This window comes from Apteryx rowi, unplaced genomic scaffold, assembly GCF_003343035.1.
Source record: "Apteryx rowi isolate R43461 unplaced genomic scaffold, aptRow1 scaffold_321, whole genome shotgun sequence".
NCBI classification, from domain to species: domain Eukaryota; kingdom Metazoa; phylum Chordata; class Aves; order Apterygiformes; family Apterygidae; genus Apteryx; species Apteryx rowi.
In genome coordinates, this window is record NW_020449653.1 from 319,277 (window position 1) to 341,635 (window position 22,359).

The following is a 22,359-nucleotide window of genomic DNA, read 5'->3' on the forward strand; positions in this document are numbered from 1 at the left end:
TATGTGCTCACTACCTGGAGCAACAAGTGTGGCTTGAAAACAAAAAGCTCACACCATGTTTTTAGAAAATTTAATATTAATTCCCTAACCATGGATTTTAACTATTTTGCAGCTATCACCATTATCAACTCTTCCTTATGAAAAGGACTAGTATTTCTTTATTACAGAGTTGTATTTTGAGAAAGGATTTGAAAGAGGAGATGGATACATAACAGTCTGTGAAACAGGGCTATGAAACTTTGAAACTCTTTTAAGACAGGGCTTTTTCTGTCCCTTCCTAATCTACTGGAAAAACTGTCTTTTCTACACAGAGCTAAAATATCAGATACAATAAATATTGCACACACTTTTATAAAATAATAACCAATGAAACTGGGTTAGACAAACATAAATCTATATACACCTCTATTTTCACAGTAGTAAATTGACATGACTGATTATTTGGGAGCACTAAATTGTGGCATTATGTTGCATATCACAGAAGAAAAATTGTTTAATACAATCTTTATCCCCAAATGCTAAAGATTTAAAGCACAGGACAACAAGATAAGACATACTGGAATAAGCAACAATATGATTGGAAAAGTAACACAATTTGTTGAATAACTTGTAAAAGAATACTGAAATATATTTCTAAGCACGACTGACTTAAACGCAATTTTATCCTTACCTCAGATATTCTGAGGAGAATGGTGACTGCATATTCTTGAAGCATTTTTCAAATTTTTATGTGGATTTTATTTATTTCAAATGGCATGTATCGGCAAAACAATAAACCCAACAAAGTAAAAAACCTCCTTTAATCTTTATAGTCATTTCTTTTTCTTCTACAATAGTCCTTAAGCTCCTTAGCTCTAGATTTTCATCTTCCTTTCACATTTTAAGTATTAAATATATCTTTTCCTCCTGAATATCCCTCTATCTGCACAGCCTTTGTCTTTCACTGCCAAACTGCCTGCCTGTATCTCTTCAAAATAATTTTTCACAACCATAAGTGAAATGACCTATACCTACACTTTTTCCTCTTCCCAACAGAAACGTATTCTCCTCCTTGACACATTTCACATTGTCTCTATTCTGCTATATTCACCTACTTGCCACTACATCTTACTGTAAATATTTTTCTTCCATGGTTGGAGAATTACTTTAGCATTTTTAAAAATACATAAAATTTCAAATATACACATTTATATTAACCTTGATGCACACACAATTACAAAAATTACAAATCTGTTTTTTCCTAAACTAGAAATTGTAATGCAAAACTGTACAAACTAAATTTGTAATAGTCTAACCAAAAATCTAATAAGAATTTTAAAATTGATAACAACCAACCTGTGCTTTCCTCATATAAGCTAATGGCTCTTTCATGTGCTCAGGAGGTGCTGCAGGATGACAGGGTGAAGGAAACCTTAAAGAAAGTATAGTATATTTTAAATGTTCAGGTTTTTATTTTGCTTACTTAATGCCTTATTTGTAAACCTAAAAATAATTTCTTTCATGACGACACTAGTAAAAACACTGTGGATGATGATCAAAGCTAAAAATAAGCATTATGTTTAAAAGCATTTTTTGCTCATCCTTTGCAATGGGCATACAGGATACAAAAATATGTAAGCTTATTAATAACATTTTTACAAGAGTTCTACCTATATTAAAAATAATATTTCCTTGCCATTTCAAATATTTGAAACATAAAATCAAATAATTTTATGAACCAACCAGGCATTTTTGAAGTGTATTATCCTAACATCATGTCATCTTTTTGACTCCCTGGAATTTTTAATATCCAGGAAACCACATTTTTCCAAGAAACAATTTATTTTCATTTTTTGAAGGATTTTCTTTTAAAATCACTAGTGAACATGTAGATGTCCAAAGCAATTAGAATTTTGTGGTGACGATCTAAGTAAATTTGAGTATGCATCCATAAACTACATTATGCCAAAATATAAAAGCTGGAACAAGACTTTTTATTTTAAGCCTAATTTATTCCCTATTAGTGCAAACTTCTTTCCAGCTAGTTATTGACAAACATTTTATCCAGGCTAATTTTAACCAACTTGAAAGAAAAGAAAACTTACAAAGAGATTTTGTCATATTCAAGCCTTAACTGTCATTTTCTTACATGTCAGTCAGTTCCCATCCTATGATTTTGGGACATCCTCCCCCAAATTTCTCCCCATTTTTAACTGGTAAGGTCATTCTTGTTCTTGCCACTAAGTTGTTTTAGATGACCCTGTGTAAAATGGATCAGAATTAACACATTTCAGCTATGCTGTTTCTTGTCTTCCTCACAATGCCCATGAAATCATGGTATCCTCAGTTAATTTAATCTTTTCCAGGGCTAAATTCATTATTGTTTGCAGCTTATTTTACTGAACTCAAAGAACACATACGCATCGTTCTGAGAGCTGTGTAAACATTCTTCCCTTGAAAGATATGATCAAGACGAAACTTTGGTATCTGTTGGGTCTACAACTTTTCCTACTAATGGATACATTTACAAGTATTTTGCTGAATCAAGTCCCATATAGTATTGCAACGCATTGTTCAAAACCAATGGCTAGTTTAAATAAGCAGAAATAGATTCACGTACACAATTCTTACTAGACTATTAAAATTTGCGGTGTATTTGCCATTATTAAATTAACGTTTCTGCCTCCCCAGAGTATAACGAAAACTTACAAATACACTTCCCAGAAGCTGAAGCCAAACGGCACTGAACAATAACGAAAAGTGAGTTTCAAAAATTTCAGTGTGCTTTTGATCATATCCCACCCATGAGGAGCACTGATCTGCAAGTCTAGAAATCTAATATCTCGATTTAAAGACCTGTTACTAATTACTACAACAAATATGTGTAATGCTGTCATTAACATATGAAAATAATTAAAAAGCATTTACAATAAATACCTCAGCTACACAACAATTATAATATGACTGTTGACACCTTTGGTAGCACAACAACAAAGAAATTATTAAAGCAACTTTATAGAATTTTGGGATATTTGTTTCATTAAGTCTTCAAAATGCATTTGAATCCAAAATTTCCACTAGGATGGAAAAGAAATAATGGCACTTTAAAAACAGAAATGCAGCAGGCACCATTGGTATGACAGATAGATTTAAGATCCTGAAGACAATAATAACACATCACACTCCTATATAAACACAGGAATTAAAAGTAAATCATGCAAATACAACTTATTTAATAGAAATACTAAATAAACTCACACATTGAGTTCGCTATAAACAGCATTCTGAAGCTTCTTTTCCCAACCTGTTAAAATAAAAAAATCCAGCAGACAACTTTTACTGAACTAATACACTTTTAAATGGGTTACCTGGAACATAAAACAAAGGTTCTTTTAGGGGCACTAGTCTGCTGTCCTGTTTCAATTTATATCTACCTATTGGACGGAAGAGATGGAAAAGACCTAACCTAATTAAGGTAGGAAAAACTACATGTTGAGGTCTGTAAAAAGGCTGAATATCCTTTAATTCTGTCTACTGTTTAAATCATTACAAAACAGTTTTGGCTACATTATAGGCTATTTTTCAGAACCACCATATTACTAAACCAACCATAAATATTAATATACACATGCTGTTTATGGTGATTACAAATCTTCAAGCGCTTATCATCAAATATTGACATTTTAGAGTTATATAACCCACAACTTCCAGCAGAAAATGGAAACTTGACTAAAGGTAAAATTTTCAAGAGTACCTCCATGACACAGAATGCTAATTTCCATTTTAGAAGTGACTAAACTCCTATATCATTCAGAAAATTCCAAAAAACAAACAAACAAAAAAAAAACCAGTATCTTATAAAGTGATAAAATCACTTCTTTACCAGGTATGTTTTTTGAAATGCTGCTGGAATCCAAGAACTTTTTCCCTRTTAATTTTCTCTATCCTGATTTAATAAAGCACACAGAAATATTATTTGTATGTATTTTGACATTGCCTCACACAACTCAGAAATAACATAATCTCCAAGTTGAAGAGTTAACAATTTAATGACATTTTAAAGTAGATTTTTCACAACACACCTAAAGTAATAGCAATTATTGTTTGTTAAGAGTTCCACACACAATGAGGCATCTTGCTGAAAAAAGATTAGTTCTCAATCAGATGCTCAAACCTACAGTAAGTTTAATTTTTTCCTTCCACTAGACTTATTGGGAACTGTAACCTACAACCTTTCTTCTATGAAGCCCACCCTTACATAAAAGAACAAGACAAACCATTAATCAAAACACAAGATAAGTCAGATACAAAATCATAAAATTGTGACAGTGTTATAAAATGATATCTTTCTTCTTCCTTTATCAAATGTGAAAGCCATTAAAGAACTATTCTAGTCCTCTGACAGGATTACACTTACAAGTGTTGATTTAAAGTTGTGTACATGTGTACACTTAATTGTGGATAATTAATCATGTCATCTTTACATTAAAAACAATTACAGTTTTTATCTTTAATGGATATTTTACACATAATCAATGGAAGGTTTCTGAGTTTGCAAAGTTTCCAAAATCGGTAGAATACGCACTAGAACGTGTGCACTCCATAATCTGGAATTACTAAACGTCTGCTTCTGCTGCTGTCAGCGACAAGATACTGAGCTATGTGAACTACTGTTTTGACCATGTATATCACTGACGTTCTTAGAAATATCTATAATGATTCATGAAAGTATCAATTCCTCCACAAACATTACTGAAATGAATTAYTACAAACCTGATGTCTTCAGAAAATCCTTAATGTCTTCTTTTAGTGATTCCAGTTTAATTTCTGGCTTGTGTAGGCTAACCTAATATGAAAAATAAACAAACAGATAAATAAATAAACCTGGTTAATATAAATATTAGCAAATAAGCAAAGTAAAATATTAATATTAAATATAACATTGTTTGACATAACAATATATTTAAAATAATATAGCATTAATAACAATATAAATATTAATAAAAATAAATGAATAAGCATCAAGAAAGCACTAAAAAGAAAGTAAACTTTGTATTTTAAGTTATGAAATAAGAAACATACATGTTTAATATTATGCACACAAAGCAAATTGTTCCATAGTACCTTGAAGGTAGTAACTGCAGCCAAAAAAACAGCCAACTTTTTCCTCACTAGATGTCATTGCTTTTATATCAGCGATAAAGGTTGAAAGTGAGGAAAGGTGGAGAGGAAGGGAGGGGGAGTATCTGGTGGCATATATGCTTAATATTCTGAGCAAGCACCCTACATACTTGGCACAAATGCCAGATTCTTCACATTTTAGGATTTAGATAAATAATTAGAAGCCACTCACTGTATTCCACATGACAGGATCAAACTGAAAATATTCCATAATTTCTCACTTAACCTCGCACGGTTCACATCTTTCAGACAAGAAGTGCCATCTGCAAACTTCAAACACACACTGTGGACCAACCACTCCCCACTGCAGCAGAGATTGCCAGCTACGAACTGCCACGCGTAGGGAGGTGCATTGGACACAGGCACCCACCACCTTCACCATCCTACCACAGCACTACCAAGTAGATGCTGCTGCAGGTTTTTCAGCAACAGCAGCAGCTATAGTATCTCCTTCCTCTTCTACTGCTAGACCAAAGGGAGAAGACAAATAGACCAAAAAGGAAGAAAAAAACAAGAGGGCAGCAATCAGAAACTTGGGAGTTTTTGTGAAATGACTTTTAGTACCTCTTTTCCTAAACAAGAAGTGCTGCAATAGTTGATTAACACAAGAGGATGAAGCTAGAGGGCCAGAAAGAGTAACAGCCCTGACTGCTGACTTGAAAATGGCAATGGGACACGTGTGCAACCTGGCCACACTCCCCAGCCATGAAAGCCCACGGCAGATGTTAGAAGCATATGGAAACCCGAGAGAGCTGGTACCAAGAGCTGCTAGTCAGCACGAGGTAGGCAGACCAGAGGCTGAACCTCCACCTCGCGCAGCTCGCTAGCCCGAGCAGCGCTGTCAACAGCGCCACACGCTACACAACTAACACCTCCGAATCCCTGTCGTTTGCCCTACCGTTTATACACAGAAAGGGTATTTGCTGCATTGCACATCTTGCTAAAAGTGTCGGTCATTCCTACTGCAGAATTTTAAGGAAATCTTGCCATTTTCCACAGTTGAAAGGGGGAATGACCAACAATACAGAAATTAACAGCATCAGCATTTCTCCTCTTATTTCAAGATTCCTTGCTGTTACAGGTAATAAGGGCTTTTGTATTTGCTTTGTAGAATGCAACAGCAAAGTGGCTGTAAGGTTGCCCTTGGAGAAAGGCAGGCAGTCATGAGCACTGGCTATGAGGTGTGGTGACTTACAGAATTCTTGCTTCAGAGGACAACCATCTAATCTGCTCAGCATAACTGTAAGAACAGGAGAAGGATCATCACTAAAAGCAGGGAGACAAAGACTTGTCATGGGAGTTCTGCGCAGCTCCCAAAACACCCTTGTAAACAGCAGCCTCAGGGAGTGTTTTATGAAGGATTCCTTCTGAATCTACTTTGATGGAAAGTCATATGTCTGGTTTGGACTTACTTTTATCGCCTGTCAGGCTGAGCTGATTTTTTTTGCTGCAAGGCACTGGTTTTGTACCCTCTTCTGGATTAAATTTAAATAAAGTAACATATGTCAAACTGGGCAGATAATGCCCTTCTGTTCCTCAGAGTTTTTTGTGCACAGTTTTGTGAACTTTGAACTTTGTCTTTTGGGATAAGTATGGCTAATTTTAATGCCAAGGTCCACGAGGTGTTCACCTGTGCTGGTACATGTGCTCCATTAATCCTTTTTAGGAATGCAAAAAAAACCTTACAAACACAACTCATTAACAGATGATGAATCAAAACAACAACAACAAAAAAGCTTTACAATCTAGTAAAAAGCAATTTATTGTCTTTAAACTGTAAACAGTACAAGAAGTGACAAAAGTGCTGAGAGGAGAACAGTATCTTAATTCTCTGTTATTCACAGCTTTGTAAAATTTGGGAGTTTTTGGCTCCCTGAGGAAGGTCTGACACTCATATTGACGACCCTTTCTTCTTGTGGCTGCCTGGAAACGCTAGCAGTTGATACGGCATGATATTGGGTTGGAGGGGATAAAGAAGGTCAGGCCGCACAGAAAGCTTCCTATTTCCACTGTCAGGCCAAAAGATACAATAGAGGACTGTCCTGCGAACTGCTATTCCCAACAGAACGTGTTTCCCAGGTTGTAGTACAAAAAAAGCAGTGAAACTTCAGAATGCAGCAGGATGTCAAAGAGAAAGCAGGACCGCACTTTGGCGAGCCCATTCTCCAGGGATTATGCTAGCTCTCAGTTACCTCCACATCTTTATATCCATTTATTTAGTCAAGTTCTATTTCATTACTGCTAGTCCTGCTGCACCAGCAAATACTCCTATGCTAATCCTTTACTTGCCACAACTTTTGGTTCTTAGCCTCTGTGTTTCCTGTGTCCTTTTCCTTCTCTTGTCTGCAAACCCCCCTACTTAGACAAATTTTCATAGTGCTCAGAAACATGAAAATTTCTCCCAAGTTTATGTTCTTTTCTAGATATGGGGGACTTCTGTCCCACTCTTGCCATTTTAGGATGCAATTCCCAAGGCTCTTTCCCATTTCCCAAAGACTTTCCCACCTTTCCTTGTGCTCATTTTAGGATTATGATGGTTCAAATCCTACAGAGCTACAGAGCCACAGAAACAATTACCAGTAAGAGCTGACTGCACAGAGCGTACTCAACTGCTGATCAGGTTTCAAATCAGAAATTAAATACCTGAAAGGTGAGAAGCTGGCAGACGCTTCTCTGAAGTCCAGCTAGTGGATGCAGCCAGTTCTAACACAAAAGAACACATCCTTTATCTGCATAATATAGCCAAAGAAGAAAATATTTATTTTAGTAGGCTAATGGAAATCCCTTAAGATTTGCTTTGCTCTAAGTTAACTGAATGGTACTTCTTTTAAATTTTCATGTTTTTTTATGGGTAACAAATTAAGGAGTCAAGAAGACAGCAGAGTCTTTTAATTTTTCAGAAATTACTAGACCAGGCTTCCCCACATACTTTTGTTTCGCCCTTGGACTAACCTTATCTGTGCTGTTGTTACCTTTCAAAAAACATTAGGTATTTTGACAGGGTTTGTGTGTTGTAAACCACTTTGTACAATATATTGCCAAGGTATAGTTTGCATTTTCATCCACCACGTTTTTTCAGTAGAATGAAGAACATGTTGACAAAATTTTATTTATGTAAAAAGCATTACTAAGATCTATACTGATAAAAATGCCTTGCTAAAGTTCTATTGGGAAATAACACCTTGATGATATTTGTACTGATGAATTGAATTAATTTCCTGCATGATTAAACTGCAGCATGCACACAAGTAGAACTACAGACTCTCCAATTTCAATATGCACATCTTGATGAAAGAGGTTTTTTCTTCTTTTTAATCTGGCGCTATCAGGAGCCTATCATAAGCAGGGTAAAGGGGAGTAAGTTATGGAAGGGAACAACCCATGAAGGGACAGGAAGACACTCTGATAATAAACCATGTTGTTCAGGCTCAGTCATGGCAAGACAGAGTCCTAAAAGGATAGGGATTAATGTTGCATATTTCAGCAAGCAATAACAAATGATTTTTAATAAAAGTTTATGTTTACCAGTTTCTTTTGCAGCATAACTGGTAGCATGCGTATTCTTATGGATAGGGCACCAGGGTTCATGGGTTGGGTGTCCAAGTTAAAGAAACCATAGCTTAAGGACTTCCAAAATTCTGCCAAACCTTCTCAAAGTTGGCTAAGGTACTGCTAGCAATCCTTTGTATTTATACTCTGTTCAAATCTTCTTCATTTCTAATTTTGGTAAGGAATCCTGTTGTGACCTGGGCAGTCACCATTATGAGTGATACTCTAAATGTATCATGGTTTCTGTATTTGGATCCCAAGAGGAAAGAAAATCCAGAGAATCAGCATGGGTCTGGCTGAAAGCAAGCAAAAGGATAGCACAGAGCTGGTTTGAAAAGGTTGGCTGGTTTAGTAAATTGTTTCACAGAATAAGTGAACATAAAGAGACAAATCTAGACGCAAATTGGTATCTAAATTTGAAAATGGCATTCAGTCAGTATGACTGGAGCAGTGCAGATCACATGAGAAAACAGATGGACCATCAAGGCACAGCACACGAAGAAGTACAGGAAGGGGGCTAGATGGCCAGCAGCATACTAGAAAGAGGAGGCATATGCATGTTACAGCATAACTCCAGAGTTAAACTATTTCTTTTTCCAACAATAATAAGCACTAAAGAAGTGCTCCAAATATACTGACATGACTTGCATCAGCTGAACACACCTTTTTATTCTGATGCAAACAGTTCTGCAAATAATTTTACATAGCCTAAATATTTTTAAAGGCTGCTTGCTGTTGGTTCTTTTCAAAGCCTCTTTTTTTTTTTTTTAGATAACAGTGGACTGTCACAGCATTTGATACTGTTCATTTTGCACAGGTGCTCAGTATTTTTAGCTTTTATCACTATTATTTCCCAAATTAAAACAAAGCACACTACCCTGAATATAGCCCTGGTTTAGCAGAACTAAGTTCAATGAAAGCTAAAAAATATTTCCCTTTTTTCAYAGACTCCATGCTGCCATAGCTAGATTTTAACAGGATCAAGTTGACTTGTTTAAATCCACTTCAGGTATGTCTAAGCTACTTCAGTCACAACAGTTTCTACATAGACACTCCTTAAATACTTAACTTAAAATCCTACAAATATAAAGGACTGGTTTTGGTTTTATTTTATACCTTCCTTTACAGAAAGAGGAATAATTCTGAGCATAACTAAACAAATTTCAGTAAGTATAAAACCTGGATTATGTTGGCATTTTTCCAACACTTGTGCATTTCTACAGTAATTACACTAAGGGAAAAAGTATTGTGAACTTTCTTATAGAAGTAAAAATAATCTAGCAGTTGAAACAGAAAGCTTAAAATTAGCCTCAAACAGGAGTAAACAATTTTAAATGTTACATTCTCCCACAGGAGAAGCAAGATACATTTTAATAATATAATTTTGATGTTTTAATCATTTTTCTAGGTTTTATTTGACTATAATATTAATCCTGCAAATAAGCTACATACATGCAAGGTGAGACATATAAATTCCACATTACTAAAAGATCAAACTTGCATTGCTTCTGAACTCCATAATATGTTCAATTTATTCTCAACTTCATTCAATTTAAAATTCATTATGCTGCAAACGGTACTGCTGAAGCATTTAGACCAGAGTACAAGCTCTATCAGAAGAGGATAGTAAGCCCTTTGTTAAACACAGCACGTGAAAAGGAATCATTAATTATCTGAGATGACTCATGAGCCTACCTTTATTTGCTAAGTTATATTAAATAAATGTTACATTTCGCAGAAACATTCTCTTTCTAAATTTGATCTTTTATTTAAATAAGGATCAGTATCAATTTCTCTTTTTTTTCTGTTGAAGAAAAATGTCATGAAAGTAATATCCTCAGTTATCTTGCAATCTGTTCACTCTACACAAATTACTGCAAGATGTTTCCCTGCCCTCCCTTTAGAAATACACATTCAGGCAATAATTCCAACTTCAAGGCATCATTCCTAAAGTTCCCACACAAGTTCCTTTCCCTGCTTGCCCCATTTGAAGTCTTGGGAAAACCCTTACCTCTCACCTTGATTAACCTTTTTCTTTCAACCCTTCTGGTACTAGCCACAGGTCTATTCAAAGAGTGATCACAGTCTTCTTCTCTGGACTATCATTTTAACCATGGCATATCCTAGAATAACTCCTCACCACACCTTGTTCACACCTTTAAGTATCACTTTAAATCTTTTCTATATACCCAAACTGTACTCCCTTCTTCCTCTCTACTACAAAACCTATAATACYCAGTTGCGGGGCAGATGAAGAGGTAGAAGTTTAATAAATACTTTTGTGCTTTTTTTCAGGGCTGATTCTTAACACAAGCTACCACTTTTAGTTTACTTAGACAGCCATTACCCTGTTTCCCTGCAAATTCTCCTTCAAGTCCTCCCACTACAGACATACCTTCAATAAACATAAATCTGAAAATGACTACACAGAAAATGCCAGGAGGGATTCCCAGTATTGTAACTCTTTTCAACTTAAAATATAATCTAGCACCTCTAGCTTTCATTTTATTATATTCTCACCTCCTATTTCAGAAAAGTTCTTTATCAATAAACTGTTGGGGCCTTTTTTTTTTTTTTTTAGCTTTAATTGTCCGCAAATGAAAATATTAGAAAAATATTGCTTGGGATCTTCTGAAATGTTCTATTTACATTCTCACTTCACTGCCAAAGATTTTCTCTAAAACAAAATACCAGCAAGATTCCAGAAAAAAATTGCTTTCAGTCAAACTGTATTTTCTGATTGAAGAGGTCTGTCTCTGTTTTTCTAACCAACACATTTTTTTTAATCTCCGGATTAAAATCTCCATTTTTTTAATCTCCAGATTAATTCCAGAAAGGGAGGATCAGGATGAAGAGATGAGCAAACAAATTTGGGTACAAACTCACACTGAAAGCTGTGGCTGAGCAACTGAGATCAGGTTTCTCCATGGATACCCCAATAACCCCAATACCATTCCTACCTTTTGAAAAGATACTATCTAACATTTTGGTTCTCTGTAAGAACCAAAAATTATCCATTGTTTTCTTTCAAGCACAATACAAAATAAAAGCTATGCTCCAAAAAAATTCCACAGCAAATGACAGACACATTTATACTCTTCCCTGAATTAATCTCTTTGTATTAACTGCAGGCACATTATCAATATATCAAAAGTCAACCTTAGAATTCACCCTAGCATTTATTTTCCAAATCTTGGTTAACAAACATATGACTCTACTTCCACCTCACTCCTCTGCCACAAATGTATTACTTGATATCCACAGAGCTAACATTATGGCAGCAAATCACTTGGTACCATGCCAAACTTATTTTAAAGGGATTGTGTATCACAGTCTTTGACACTAACTCAGGCTCTTGGTAAGCCTGATGCCAGCTTGCCTGATGCCAGCTTACCTGATGCCAGCAGTTCATAATTGCAGGACTACAAAACAGTATTCTGGTTAATATTAAAAATAATGCTCGCTAGACTCAGAACACTCGAAAACTTTAGGCAGTATTATACGGGATCTTAAGATCTATTTTGACTTTCATGTTTCGGAGATGTTAAATATTTTTGAAGAATCAATATAAGTAATGTCAGTTTCTACACTAACAGAYAAACAGCATCCTTTTTAAAGGTAAAGTATAACTACTGTATAAATACCCAAAACAAGAAATAAGTTTTATCCTGATGCACTGCCTCAACAGACTCCTCAAAATACAATATGTTTCTTAAAAACAGCTTAAAATTGACTAAAAAGGGACCACCTGTAGGTCAGTAATGCAACCAGTACAGATTAAATATTCAGTTCAGAAACTGAATGTTGACTAGCAGATAAAGAATAAACCATGGTCTACTGGCAAACAGGAGTTCAGGTGTGATGCACAATAACAGCAAGATTTCCTACTTGATAATGCAGCTTCACAACTACTCCATGTAATGGGTGGATCAAGCACTAATTTAATACAAATTATGACAAAATTCAGAAACTTAAGAACTGTGTAGAGTTAGTAAGGAATGGAGCAAAGATTAGGAAGTCACTGACAGGGCCTCTGCAACTGCATAGCATAGCAATAATTGACTATATACTACAGTAGTATACAGACTGTACAAGCATTATAAACAAAACAAGAAGCCTATATTGTGCATAAAAGAGCATGAATGCATGCAAAGTCCCTAAAAAAATTCAAGATCAAGGAGAATATATGGATTCTTGACAAATAGGATGTACATTTGGCCCTATTAATTTAAACTACAGACCCAAAAAGATGACTGTTCACAACGAGAAATCTTCTAGTTGGTGTCTCTCTTCACTTTCCAGCCTTTTAGATCTCTCTGCTGATTTATAGCTCTGATTTTATCTTCTATTACAAACTCTTCAGACACCTACTCTAAGAATCAACCTTAATCTTTGTTGTGCTGTTTATTTTCTTTCCTCTTTCCTTTGTTTCCACATGACTAGAACAATCTTCTGCCCTAGACATGCACTAAGTTCTTCTCTTCTCTTCTCCTCCAAGAAATCTGTAAGACATCACTGTCCTGCAAAGCTATCATAGCAGATTTGGCTGTTACATTGTTTTTTGTTTAGTCTATAGATTACCCTTACGCTTTTAGATTATACACAGTTTCTGCCTGTACTGAACAGGCACTGACCTACTACTAGAGTCAGGGAGGAACCTAAGACATCTAGCTGCCATTTTAGACACCAGGCACAACCATTGAGGAGCACTGCTGAGACCCTCAGATCGCTCACTCAGTGGTCCATCAGGTGCACAACCATCCACCAGCAGCATGCAAATACCCTGCCAAATCCTGATGTGCCCAAACTTCATGGTCTTTCAAGACTGACTTGCAAGGTATCAAATGGCTATGGGATCAGGCCTCGCAAAAGACAGAGACAAGAAAATGAAAGCAGAGGTGAGCATATACACATTTTATTATATTCAGTAACACAGTTGTTAAGAGAGTCCTGTTCTTTAATCCCATCACTGTCTTTATTTAGGACATGGACTTGAATTTGATTTCTCCATGTGAGACCATCTACTTGGGATGCTGAATTCCCTCACACTTAGCAGAACCCGAAATCTAAATTCTTTTATAATCCCACCCCCCTTAAACTTAAAGTCACACACATTTGCTTGTTAACATATTTAGAGAGCAGTCAATGAAGATCAGGAGCAATAGCAGACACATTTATAATGGCATTTGGGGAACCAAACCAGCAGATGTTAAAACAACACAAAACAAGACAAGACACAGTAATGTGTTTTTTAGAAACATTCAGAGAACAAAATTACATGTTTCTATTAAAAGCAAAGAAAAACTAAAGCAAATAATTGACATTCTATCTTCTAAAAAAAGATCTGTACAGTTTTAAGCACTATCCATTTAAGTGTGCAAAACCTGAAGTTATATAAAAGCCAATATTTTATAAAACCAAACCCAAAATATTCCAGTAGTGCACAATAATGGCTATAATACCACTATGATGTTATTATGGTCACGAAACTTCAAATAAACTTAATTTGAAACATCTGAAACAAAGTTCATCTGAAATATGAAAAGCTGGTTTCAACTGCAGAGAAACTACTAAGTATAAAAAAGTAACCGGCATCCCAGATGCAGATATATAATCACTGCAACATCTACCGCTCATTTGTTTTCACTTCCTTCCCCCAAATCCTCCCTTTCCCAGGGGACGCACTGAGGAGGGAGGGGGCGGGCGGAGGGCGCTTAAAGCTCTCCACACGAAAGGCTAAATGACAAAGCGAGTCATTTTAGGCACTGTGTGAAGGGGCGAGGTCTTAGGAGGACAGCCTTAATATTCACGGCGAAATCCTTTATCCCCAGAGGGACACCCTGGAGCTACAGCTCCGGCAATCAGCCAGCGACCCCCCCCCCCGGCCCCGCCGCCACAGGGGAAGCCCCGCTGCCCCGCGGGGCCGGGCCGGGCGGGGGGGGGGGGGGCGGACCGCGCCGGGGAGCGGGGAAAGGAGGCAGGGCGGCAGGGCCTGGGGGCAGCGCCGGGCCGGGGCTCACCCGGGCCTGTCGCTCCAGCTGGGAGTGCAGGCTGGAGCCCTGCAGCCGCTGCACGATCCGCGCGATGGTGAGCGACAGCCCGCTCTCCGGGTCCACCATCGCCGCGCCGCGCCGCGCCCCGCCGCCCGCCCGGGCCGCCTTCGCTGCGGCACCCCGTGGGGCCGTTACCAGGCAACGGCGGGAGCGGGGGGCGGGCCTCGCGGCGGCTTCCGGGCGGAAACGGGGCCCTCACAGCGGCGTCCTCGCCCGCGCGCCTCCCCCAGCTCGCAGGCGGCACCTTCCCGAGCGGCTTCTCCGCCCGAGCCGGCGGGGGGAGGGCCCCACGCCCGCTTCGGGGCCGTCAGCCACGCTAGCTTAAAACAAGCCTTCAGCGGTGGGCTAAGCTAACTCACACGAGTCTGCGCCGGCGCCCTGGCTCGGCAGCGGCGGCGGCGGGCCGGTGCCCCGGCGGAGCTTCGTGGCACTCGGCGTTAGCTCGGGCTCGGGCTTGGGCTTGGGCTTGGGCTTGAGCTCGAGCTCGGGCCCGCGCCCGCAGAGGCCTCGTCCCAAGCTGCAGCTGTCCCGCCAGGCGCCGCATGTGCGGGGAGTGCCCGTCCGCCCGCTCAGGCCTGCGGGGAAAACCAGTGCTGCCAGGGCCATGCACCCAAATTCCCCCTTGGTTCACTCGGTCACTAAGCCAAAATACTCATTTTGAAAAGCCCAGAATCATTAATAAGTAATCTAAGGGACTTCAAGGGCTCAGCATCGAATAGCTGATCATTGACCTCCAAAGTCAAGTATTAATATTAATTTTCAGCTCTGAGGGTTGCTTCTCTGAACCTCTCTAAAGCGTATTTCAGCATTTCTAAAATGTCAGGGTTTGGTTGCTGTGAGCTCTGCAAGTGACTGATGCAGAAGTGAGGAAATGAAGACTAATGTCTTCATTTACCTTGCTAGAAAAAACAGCTGTAGATATAATAGGTATCAAAAATACAATTTTTCTGCATTATCTTTTCAGTTAGAGCTTATATTTTATAATCTTCATGGATATGTACAACAGCATCTATGAAACAACTCCTTATGAAGTTAGTAAGGAGTGAAAGGAAAATCCAATTCCAAGCTGTTTTCATGGAGTGGATTGTGTGTGGAAAAAGAACATTTAAACTGCTGGTGGCAATACTGAGCACATATGCTTTTCTCTTTGTATTGGGCGTTAATGAAATACTTGACTACATTCCCAACTAAACAAGCATATAAAGCGTAATAGCTTTGTGTACCAGCTCATATCAAAATTCTGCAAAGAGTTCACACAGAGGCAATACATTTTTTGGTGAGGAGTGTCTTGTAAGACTGTCGCATGCAGCAAACCACGCTGTGCCACCAAACTCCACAGCTCAATGCCTCTGAGTCTGGGGTTTAACAATGCAGCTTGCAAGTGTGAGAGGAAGCATGCCACACTCCTCAGCAGCATTTTCTTCTCCAGTGTTTGGGAAACTGTGGACTGTCACATGTGAGAGGACATATGGGGAATGTTGATGGAGAAAATAGAGGAGGCACTGCAGTGTTACACTGAGTGTCACTTAGCAGAAGTGTTTGATACGTAGGGGCTCCGAGATTTGGTACATTCATAGCAGTAGCACAGCACCATGCCCAGCTCCATTCCATTGTGTGAGCTGCAGGCACCAGGTGTGGCTAGACAGCAGGGCTGTCCAATGGGGCAGAAGCCGTGGTGCTCTGCTGGTCAAAAGTGTGAATACGGTCCTACTGCTGGAGGGTACGGGGGTGGGATATATCACGTGAGTTTCATGAGCAATGCATAAGACTACAGGTCTGCAAAAACTGTCCTCGTCTCCTCTAGGTCGTCAAAACAGAAGAAAAAACTAATGTCAGCTGCAGATGAGTAATTTCCTACAGCTGTCTACCTCCACTCCAAATCATGCTTGTTTGTTACCTTCTTCACTTGCACATCTGTCACTCCTTTCATTCCCTGTTTTCCAGGGTTTTTCCAGTCTGTTTTCCTTCCTCCCATGCACTAGGTTTTCCTCTTATCAGTCTTGTCTCTAATATGGGTAGAGAAACTAAAATATTTCTTGTAAATGCCAATCAAAGCTAAAAAGCAAGGGGATAAAAAGAGATAATCTTTATAGTATCTCATTCAGTGCCTTGGATTGCAACTTGGGTATGCTTACCATACCTAGTTAAGAAATGTAATGCTTAAGTGCATGCCTCTTTTCTGTTTCCTTTCAAGGAGCTTACCACATTGCAGCATGTGAAATATAGGGTCATTATTAAAAAATATCACTTAAATAACAGGCATTGGCAGAATTCCCAATATGAATGGCATTTTCTCTAGCCTGACCCCCTTGGATCACATGACTAGTTTAATTTTGTTAATGTGATAAGTGTTTGGCAATTACTGCTTTTTCACTGTGATTTACTTTTAAATTGCAAGTAAGCAGCTGAAGTACAGTCAACATAGAATGGGTTTATGATGTCCAGTACCACATACCAAAGGTAGCTTGCTGGGTTTGGCAGAAGATCAGGTCTAGGTGTCTTTGCTTTTCTGGGTTTTTTTGGTGGTCTTTCACTCTCTTCCTCTCTATCTCATACCCCTGAACACTTTTGCTCTTCCCCACCCTTTCCTCACCTCTGTTTACACTTGCAGTGCTCTCGAATGTTATACCTTTCTTTACTATGTTTTGTATCAAGATATTGCCGTTAGTTATAACCAACGCTGGTATCCCAACTGTTTTGTATTTATCTGCCACTGCAGGTCTGGAAAGTGTCAAGAATTTGGCAAGGGAAAGTAAAAATTACATAGTGAGTATCTGATATATTTCATCCATAGCCTCTCCTTCCACCCCGCTTTCTTCTTGTGGGGTTCAGGTTGGGAAAAGGAGAGGATGTGAAGCAACGGATAATTCATACTGTCATTTTTAAGGCCACTTGAGACAAAATGCATTTTAATGCTTCCAAATGATTCTGGAGATCAGTTTATTTCCTGGAATGTAAAAGGAGTCAATAAAAAGAAAAGGTATCCGAAGGAAGYATTAAGTGCCTGAAAGCTTGTCTTTTTCCCCACAACTGCACTAAGAAACAGGGCTGTCTGTAGGCATCACCAAAGAGGGCAGTTGCCTTACGTAACATAATAGCTGGTGAAGGAGATCAACAAAACTAACAAAATTATGTTTAATAGGTAGTTCAAATGGTTCTTCTGTGATCACTAACCTAAGGGGTACAAGAGATTTGCCACATATTGTTAGAGAGTTGCTCAGAAGTTTCTTTGGGAATTAGATATGTCTTGTTTCTTGTGACGCGAAGACATGCCTCTTCACTGCTAGCAGAAACTCACTTGTGAAATGAAGTTCTAGGTTGAAATAGGTACTCCCTGCATTTCTCATCCAAGCAGGCTCTGTCAGAGAGGCACATATTCAGTCCTTTGCTCAGTGTGCTCATTCTTTCCACTAAACTAAAGTAAATTAAACTTTAATCTCAATTGTGGCCCAATTCTGCAAAATCACCTTTATCACATCCACTGGTTTTCTTGTGCGATCAGAACCATGATATATCAGAACCAGTTGATAACATGGAAGTTTAACAAAAATTACAAATAGAAGAAAAGGAAATTTCTGTGAGTGTCTCACCCTCATCAATTCTAAGCTTTATTCAAACTGCTGCCCAAAAAGTGACGTATTTTGATAAGTTTCAATACTTTATTTAGAAAAAACAGTTCCTGTGGAGTAATGAGATTTTTTGCTCTAATACCAGTGATGCAATTTGGAGAATGTAGGAAGCTTAGATAATGTAGCTTCACTTATCAGGGCAGAAAACATCTCTTATTGCAGACTATTGTTCATGAAAAGTAATATATTTTATCTAATAGATGGCTGAACTTGAGAGCTAGGCTTCACTACCAATGATGCCAAGGATCATCAGTCTTGTTTTAGGAGTTTCGCATTGCTTCAGTTCTTCATTTTAGGTAATTTCCTGCCAGACCTTGGTTTTACGCAGGTATAAGCCTCCCTGGAGAAGATCGTGTATCTCAGGTCATAATATCTATTAGTGGTACTTTTTAATAGCATTGCTGAGTTATAACAACAACATTGAGTCATCAGGCATGTAAAACAAATAACATGAACCAAGTTCCTAATTTTTCTGCTGTTACTAGTTTTAGTCCATTTTTCATGTGTTTTATTATTAACCAAAGCAGCATAGGTTCCTAGCAGTAACGCTATGTATTTTCTGTTTTTTAAAATCCTCATGTGTATATTTATCATGCCTATTAAGAAATCATTATGCAGTTCTAGGATTTCTTAGGGTACAAAAGAAATGAAGTCTATTGGTCTAGATCAGTTTGGAAGAAAAATATACCCTGAATCACAAATATAGTTCTGTAAAGAGTAGTATAGTGTGTACTTTATATATGGCATATATTTTATATCTTAGTTTTAATCTGTACTTTCACCTATCAGCAAGTCTCTCTGGAAATTTACACAATTATTGTACATATCCAAACTTTTTAAAAGTCATACTTCAACATCTGAAAAGCAGGCATTTTCCCAGTATGCATAACCACTTCTTTTAAGGTCCTTAGGAGCTTTACACAACCAATCAGTAAGCAAGAAATGAACTAAAAAGAACTCCCTCAGGTGACTCTTAGTTGACATCTTGAGGTCAGAGTTTATTAGGATATAGATATGCCAGGGTGAGAGTCTGTATTGCCTCTTCAAGCCTATTGATTTCAGTGAGACTATGTGATATAAATAAAAACAGAACTTGGATTTTGTTTGTGACAGGAATTATTCCCTTTTTTAGAACTATCTAAAAAATGTGTGGAGTGGTRGAGTTCTATATCTAGTATTTTATTGTACCTAAAACTCTGATTTTCCACATTTTTATTATACAATATTGAGTATTACTCTACTGAAATAACCTCTGGGTGCCATATCCTATTCATAGCAGCAGGGGAATTTTTCTTCTATGGAAAATGTAATAAATGTTTTAAGGTAGTCTGTTACATCTTCGTTCACTGCCTGGAATATATATGACTGATTACAGAGTCATGTCAGTATGCGTGGCAAGTCTTCAGCAACCAGTAGGTCACCTGGAATACATTTTTTAGTCTGTTTAGTGTTTAATCTAAATCATAGCATTTCTCTCCTTAATCATTAAGAAGTAGAACTATAAACTTCACTGGAGACTTAGCAGAATAAGTTTCCCTGTCATATCAATTTCAGGTATTTTTTATTCCTCTGATTAAGATTTGATAACAATTAAAGAGGATCTATCCTTTTCCCAGAATTTTTTTTTCATTATGAAAGATTAGTAGGCTGATAGTTTCCTTTTTAAACTGTTTTCAAAGAGAAGAATAAGCCATAGGGTTTTTGTAATTCTTTCCCAATGGTTATATGCTTGGAAGATAACCAGATGCAGTAACTGTTAGAAGAAGCACTGTAGTTTGGGCCACAGGGGTCCTCACTTCCATTACTAGGATTTTTCAGTTATCCTTTACCATTAAAGCCAAACTTCATATCTGTTCTATTAAAAAGACAGCTGGAAATGCTAGTAAGATAAACTACAAAATGGAAAGACTGAATGAGCTGAACATAACAAACAGAACCTTTTTGAGTTCCCCATAGTTTTTTCTCCACTGATGGTGCCTTTCTTTCCTTGTAGGGAAAAATGCTTTATACCATCGAAAGGGAGAACAGGGCACTGAATAAATACCTTAACCAACTATGGAATAGAATCTCATCTGATAGATCTCAGGCTGTGGCAGAGGCCTGAAGAATTCTATATTGAAATATTTGATAATTGTTCTGTATTAGTCCCAAAGAGTTTAAGTCAAAATGTAAAACTGAGCTCTAATTTCTAAACATAGTTTCTCTGTTTTATATACAGGAGTAGTTTATAAGAAATATATTTGCAGAAAATGGTTTCAAAGATTGAGTACTAATGCTCTCTGTTACAAGAATTGATGTGTATAGATATGTCAATTTGTACCACCAATTTCGTCTTAAACAGCATTAATTCTGTAAAGCCTTGCATACTTAGTAACTTCTCAGACCAAAAGTACAACTGTTTCTAATCATTTTAATTTGAATAATATTGTATGTGACCTACCACCTATGTCATGATCTGATTTTTTAGAATTGATCTGAATATTTCCTTCAGAATCCAGATTTAAATTTCCGGGGTTCTATATGTAAGGTCTTGTGAAGAAGATATTCTAGCACAACATGATTCAGTTAAACAGTTAATGAAATAAATAGTACTTTTCTCTTTATTTTGCCAGAGCATCCCAATTTGACTTCCAATAAAAACTTTAATGAGCAATCAGTTAGAATTAAGTGAAGACTCTTTGGGAGGTCTGTCTTTAGGAGGTATAAAATTTCAGCTGGCATTTCTGGTTTCCTTTAAAAATAAAATTCTGACATTTCTGGCTTTCTTAACTGAAAGCTAAATTTAATTTAAAGAGATAAGCTCACTGAAAGTTTATGGTTTGAGAAAGATTATACTTCTGGTTCAACCAGGTTTAAAACCAGCCTGAGTGAAAGTAGAATCTGGAGGCATTCCACTAGCATGTAACTTAGAATATTTACAACAACCTTTCCTTGCTTCCCACCACTCCCACAACAGATGTTTTAAGCAAAGTTTGTAAAAGTAAAAAACTAATTGTCACTGATCTTTCATCAAGGTGCAAAAATCTTACAAGAAATGTCTTTCCTGCTTCAGTTATTCTACTTTTCCAGATTGCAGGATTGCAAAATGGATACATTAGAATAAAGGGAAAACACTGAGACCAAATAAGGTATCCAAGTAGAGATACAATAGCCACAATTCATATTCATAATTGAACATATGATCTGTGACTGTTTTACACTGCTTTGTCTGGACAAAGCACGCCTAACACCGATGCGGTTGGCTACTGAAAGGCCCAAACCAATAAGCATGAAATTGCAAATATAACATACTGATTTCAGATACAAAATACAAAAATATATTAGAAGAAATCATGCACATTTATGGCAAATTTTCAAACATTTTAAAGGCAAAATTAACAGAACATGATATAGCTTTTCCATATACAACAATTACATCCCAAAGATCAAATTTCTCCTTTGGTTGACAGATTTATAAGCCCATGGATATTTGGGAGCCCTAAGTGAGGCTCATTGTAACAAAAAGTGCAKGTAAAGAAGTCTGAACAGAATTTGTCCTTGGACTTTGTTTCCCCCTTCTTTTGAGAGTTGAGTGTTCTCATTGGCACCTTTAGAACTGTTTTGTAATGTAAGCAAAGACTAAACAATGAAAATGAATTTAAATCTTACGTGCTTTCAGTCACATTAACTCCCTGCACAATGTAATATTGTATAAACATAGGCAAATAGTCCAAACTAACTATGGCAATTGTTCCTTGGAGTGTGTTTTCTAATCTTTAGAATTATAGAGACAAAAAGTATGACAAGTAATGCCAATAATGCTATCTTTTAACAGCCCATCTGTAGTGAAACTCTGGAAATCATTTTCAGTATTTCAGTATTTGAATAATATTTTGAAATGGCTCTGTATGGAAATAGTTTCAATATACTCCCAGGTCAGCTTAGGACAATAACTGAGGTAAATCAAAAACTTACACTATGACTTGGAG

General features: G+C 37.5%; 1 protein-coding gene across 1 annotated transcript in view; it reads right to left on the bottom strand.

Moving 5' to 3' along the window:
* TBC1D19 (TBC1 domain family member 19) overlaps positions 1–14,843 on the bottom strand; it is a 55,575-nt gene extending 40,732 nt beyond the window's left edge. Inside the window, exons 1-4 of the mRNA XM_026071110.1 lie at positions 14,730–14,843; positions 4,753–4,825; positions 3,238–3,283; positions 1,336–1,411 (exon numbers count right to left, since the gene is read on the bottom strand). Of these exons, the coding sequence (XP_025926895.1) occupies positions 1,336–1,411; positions 3,238–3,283; positions 4,753–4,825; positions 14,730–14,828 (294 nt within the window). The 5' untranslated portion in view covers positions 14,829–14,843. The remainder of the gene's footprint in view (positions 1–1,335; positions 1,412–3,237; positions 3,284–4,752; positions 4,826–14,729) is intronic.
* Positions 14,844–22,359: the final 7,516 nt, after the last annotated feature.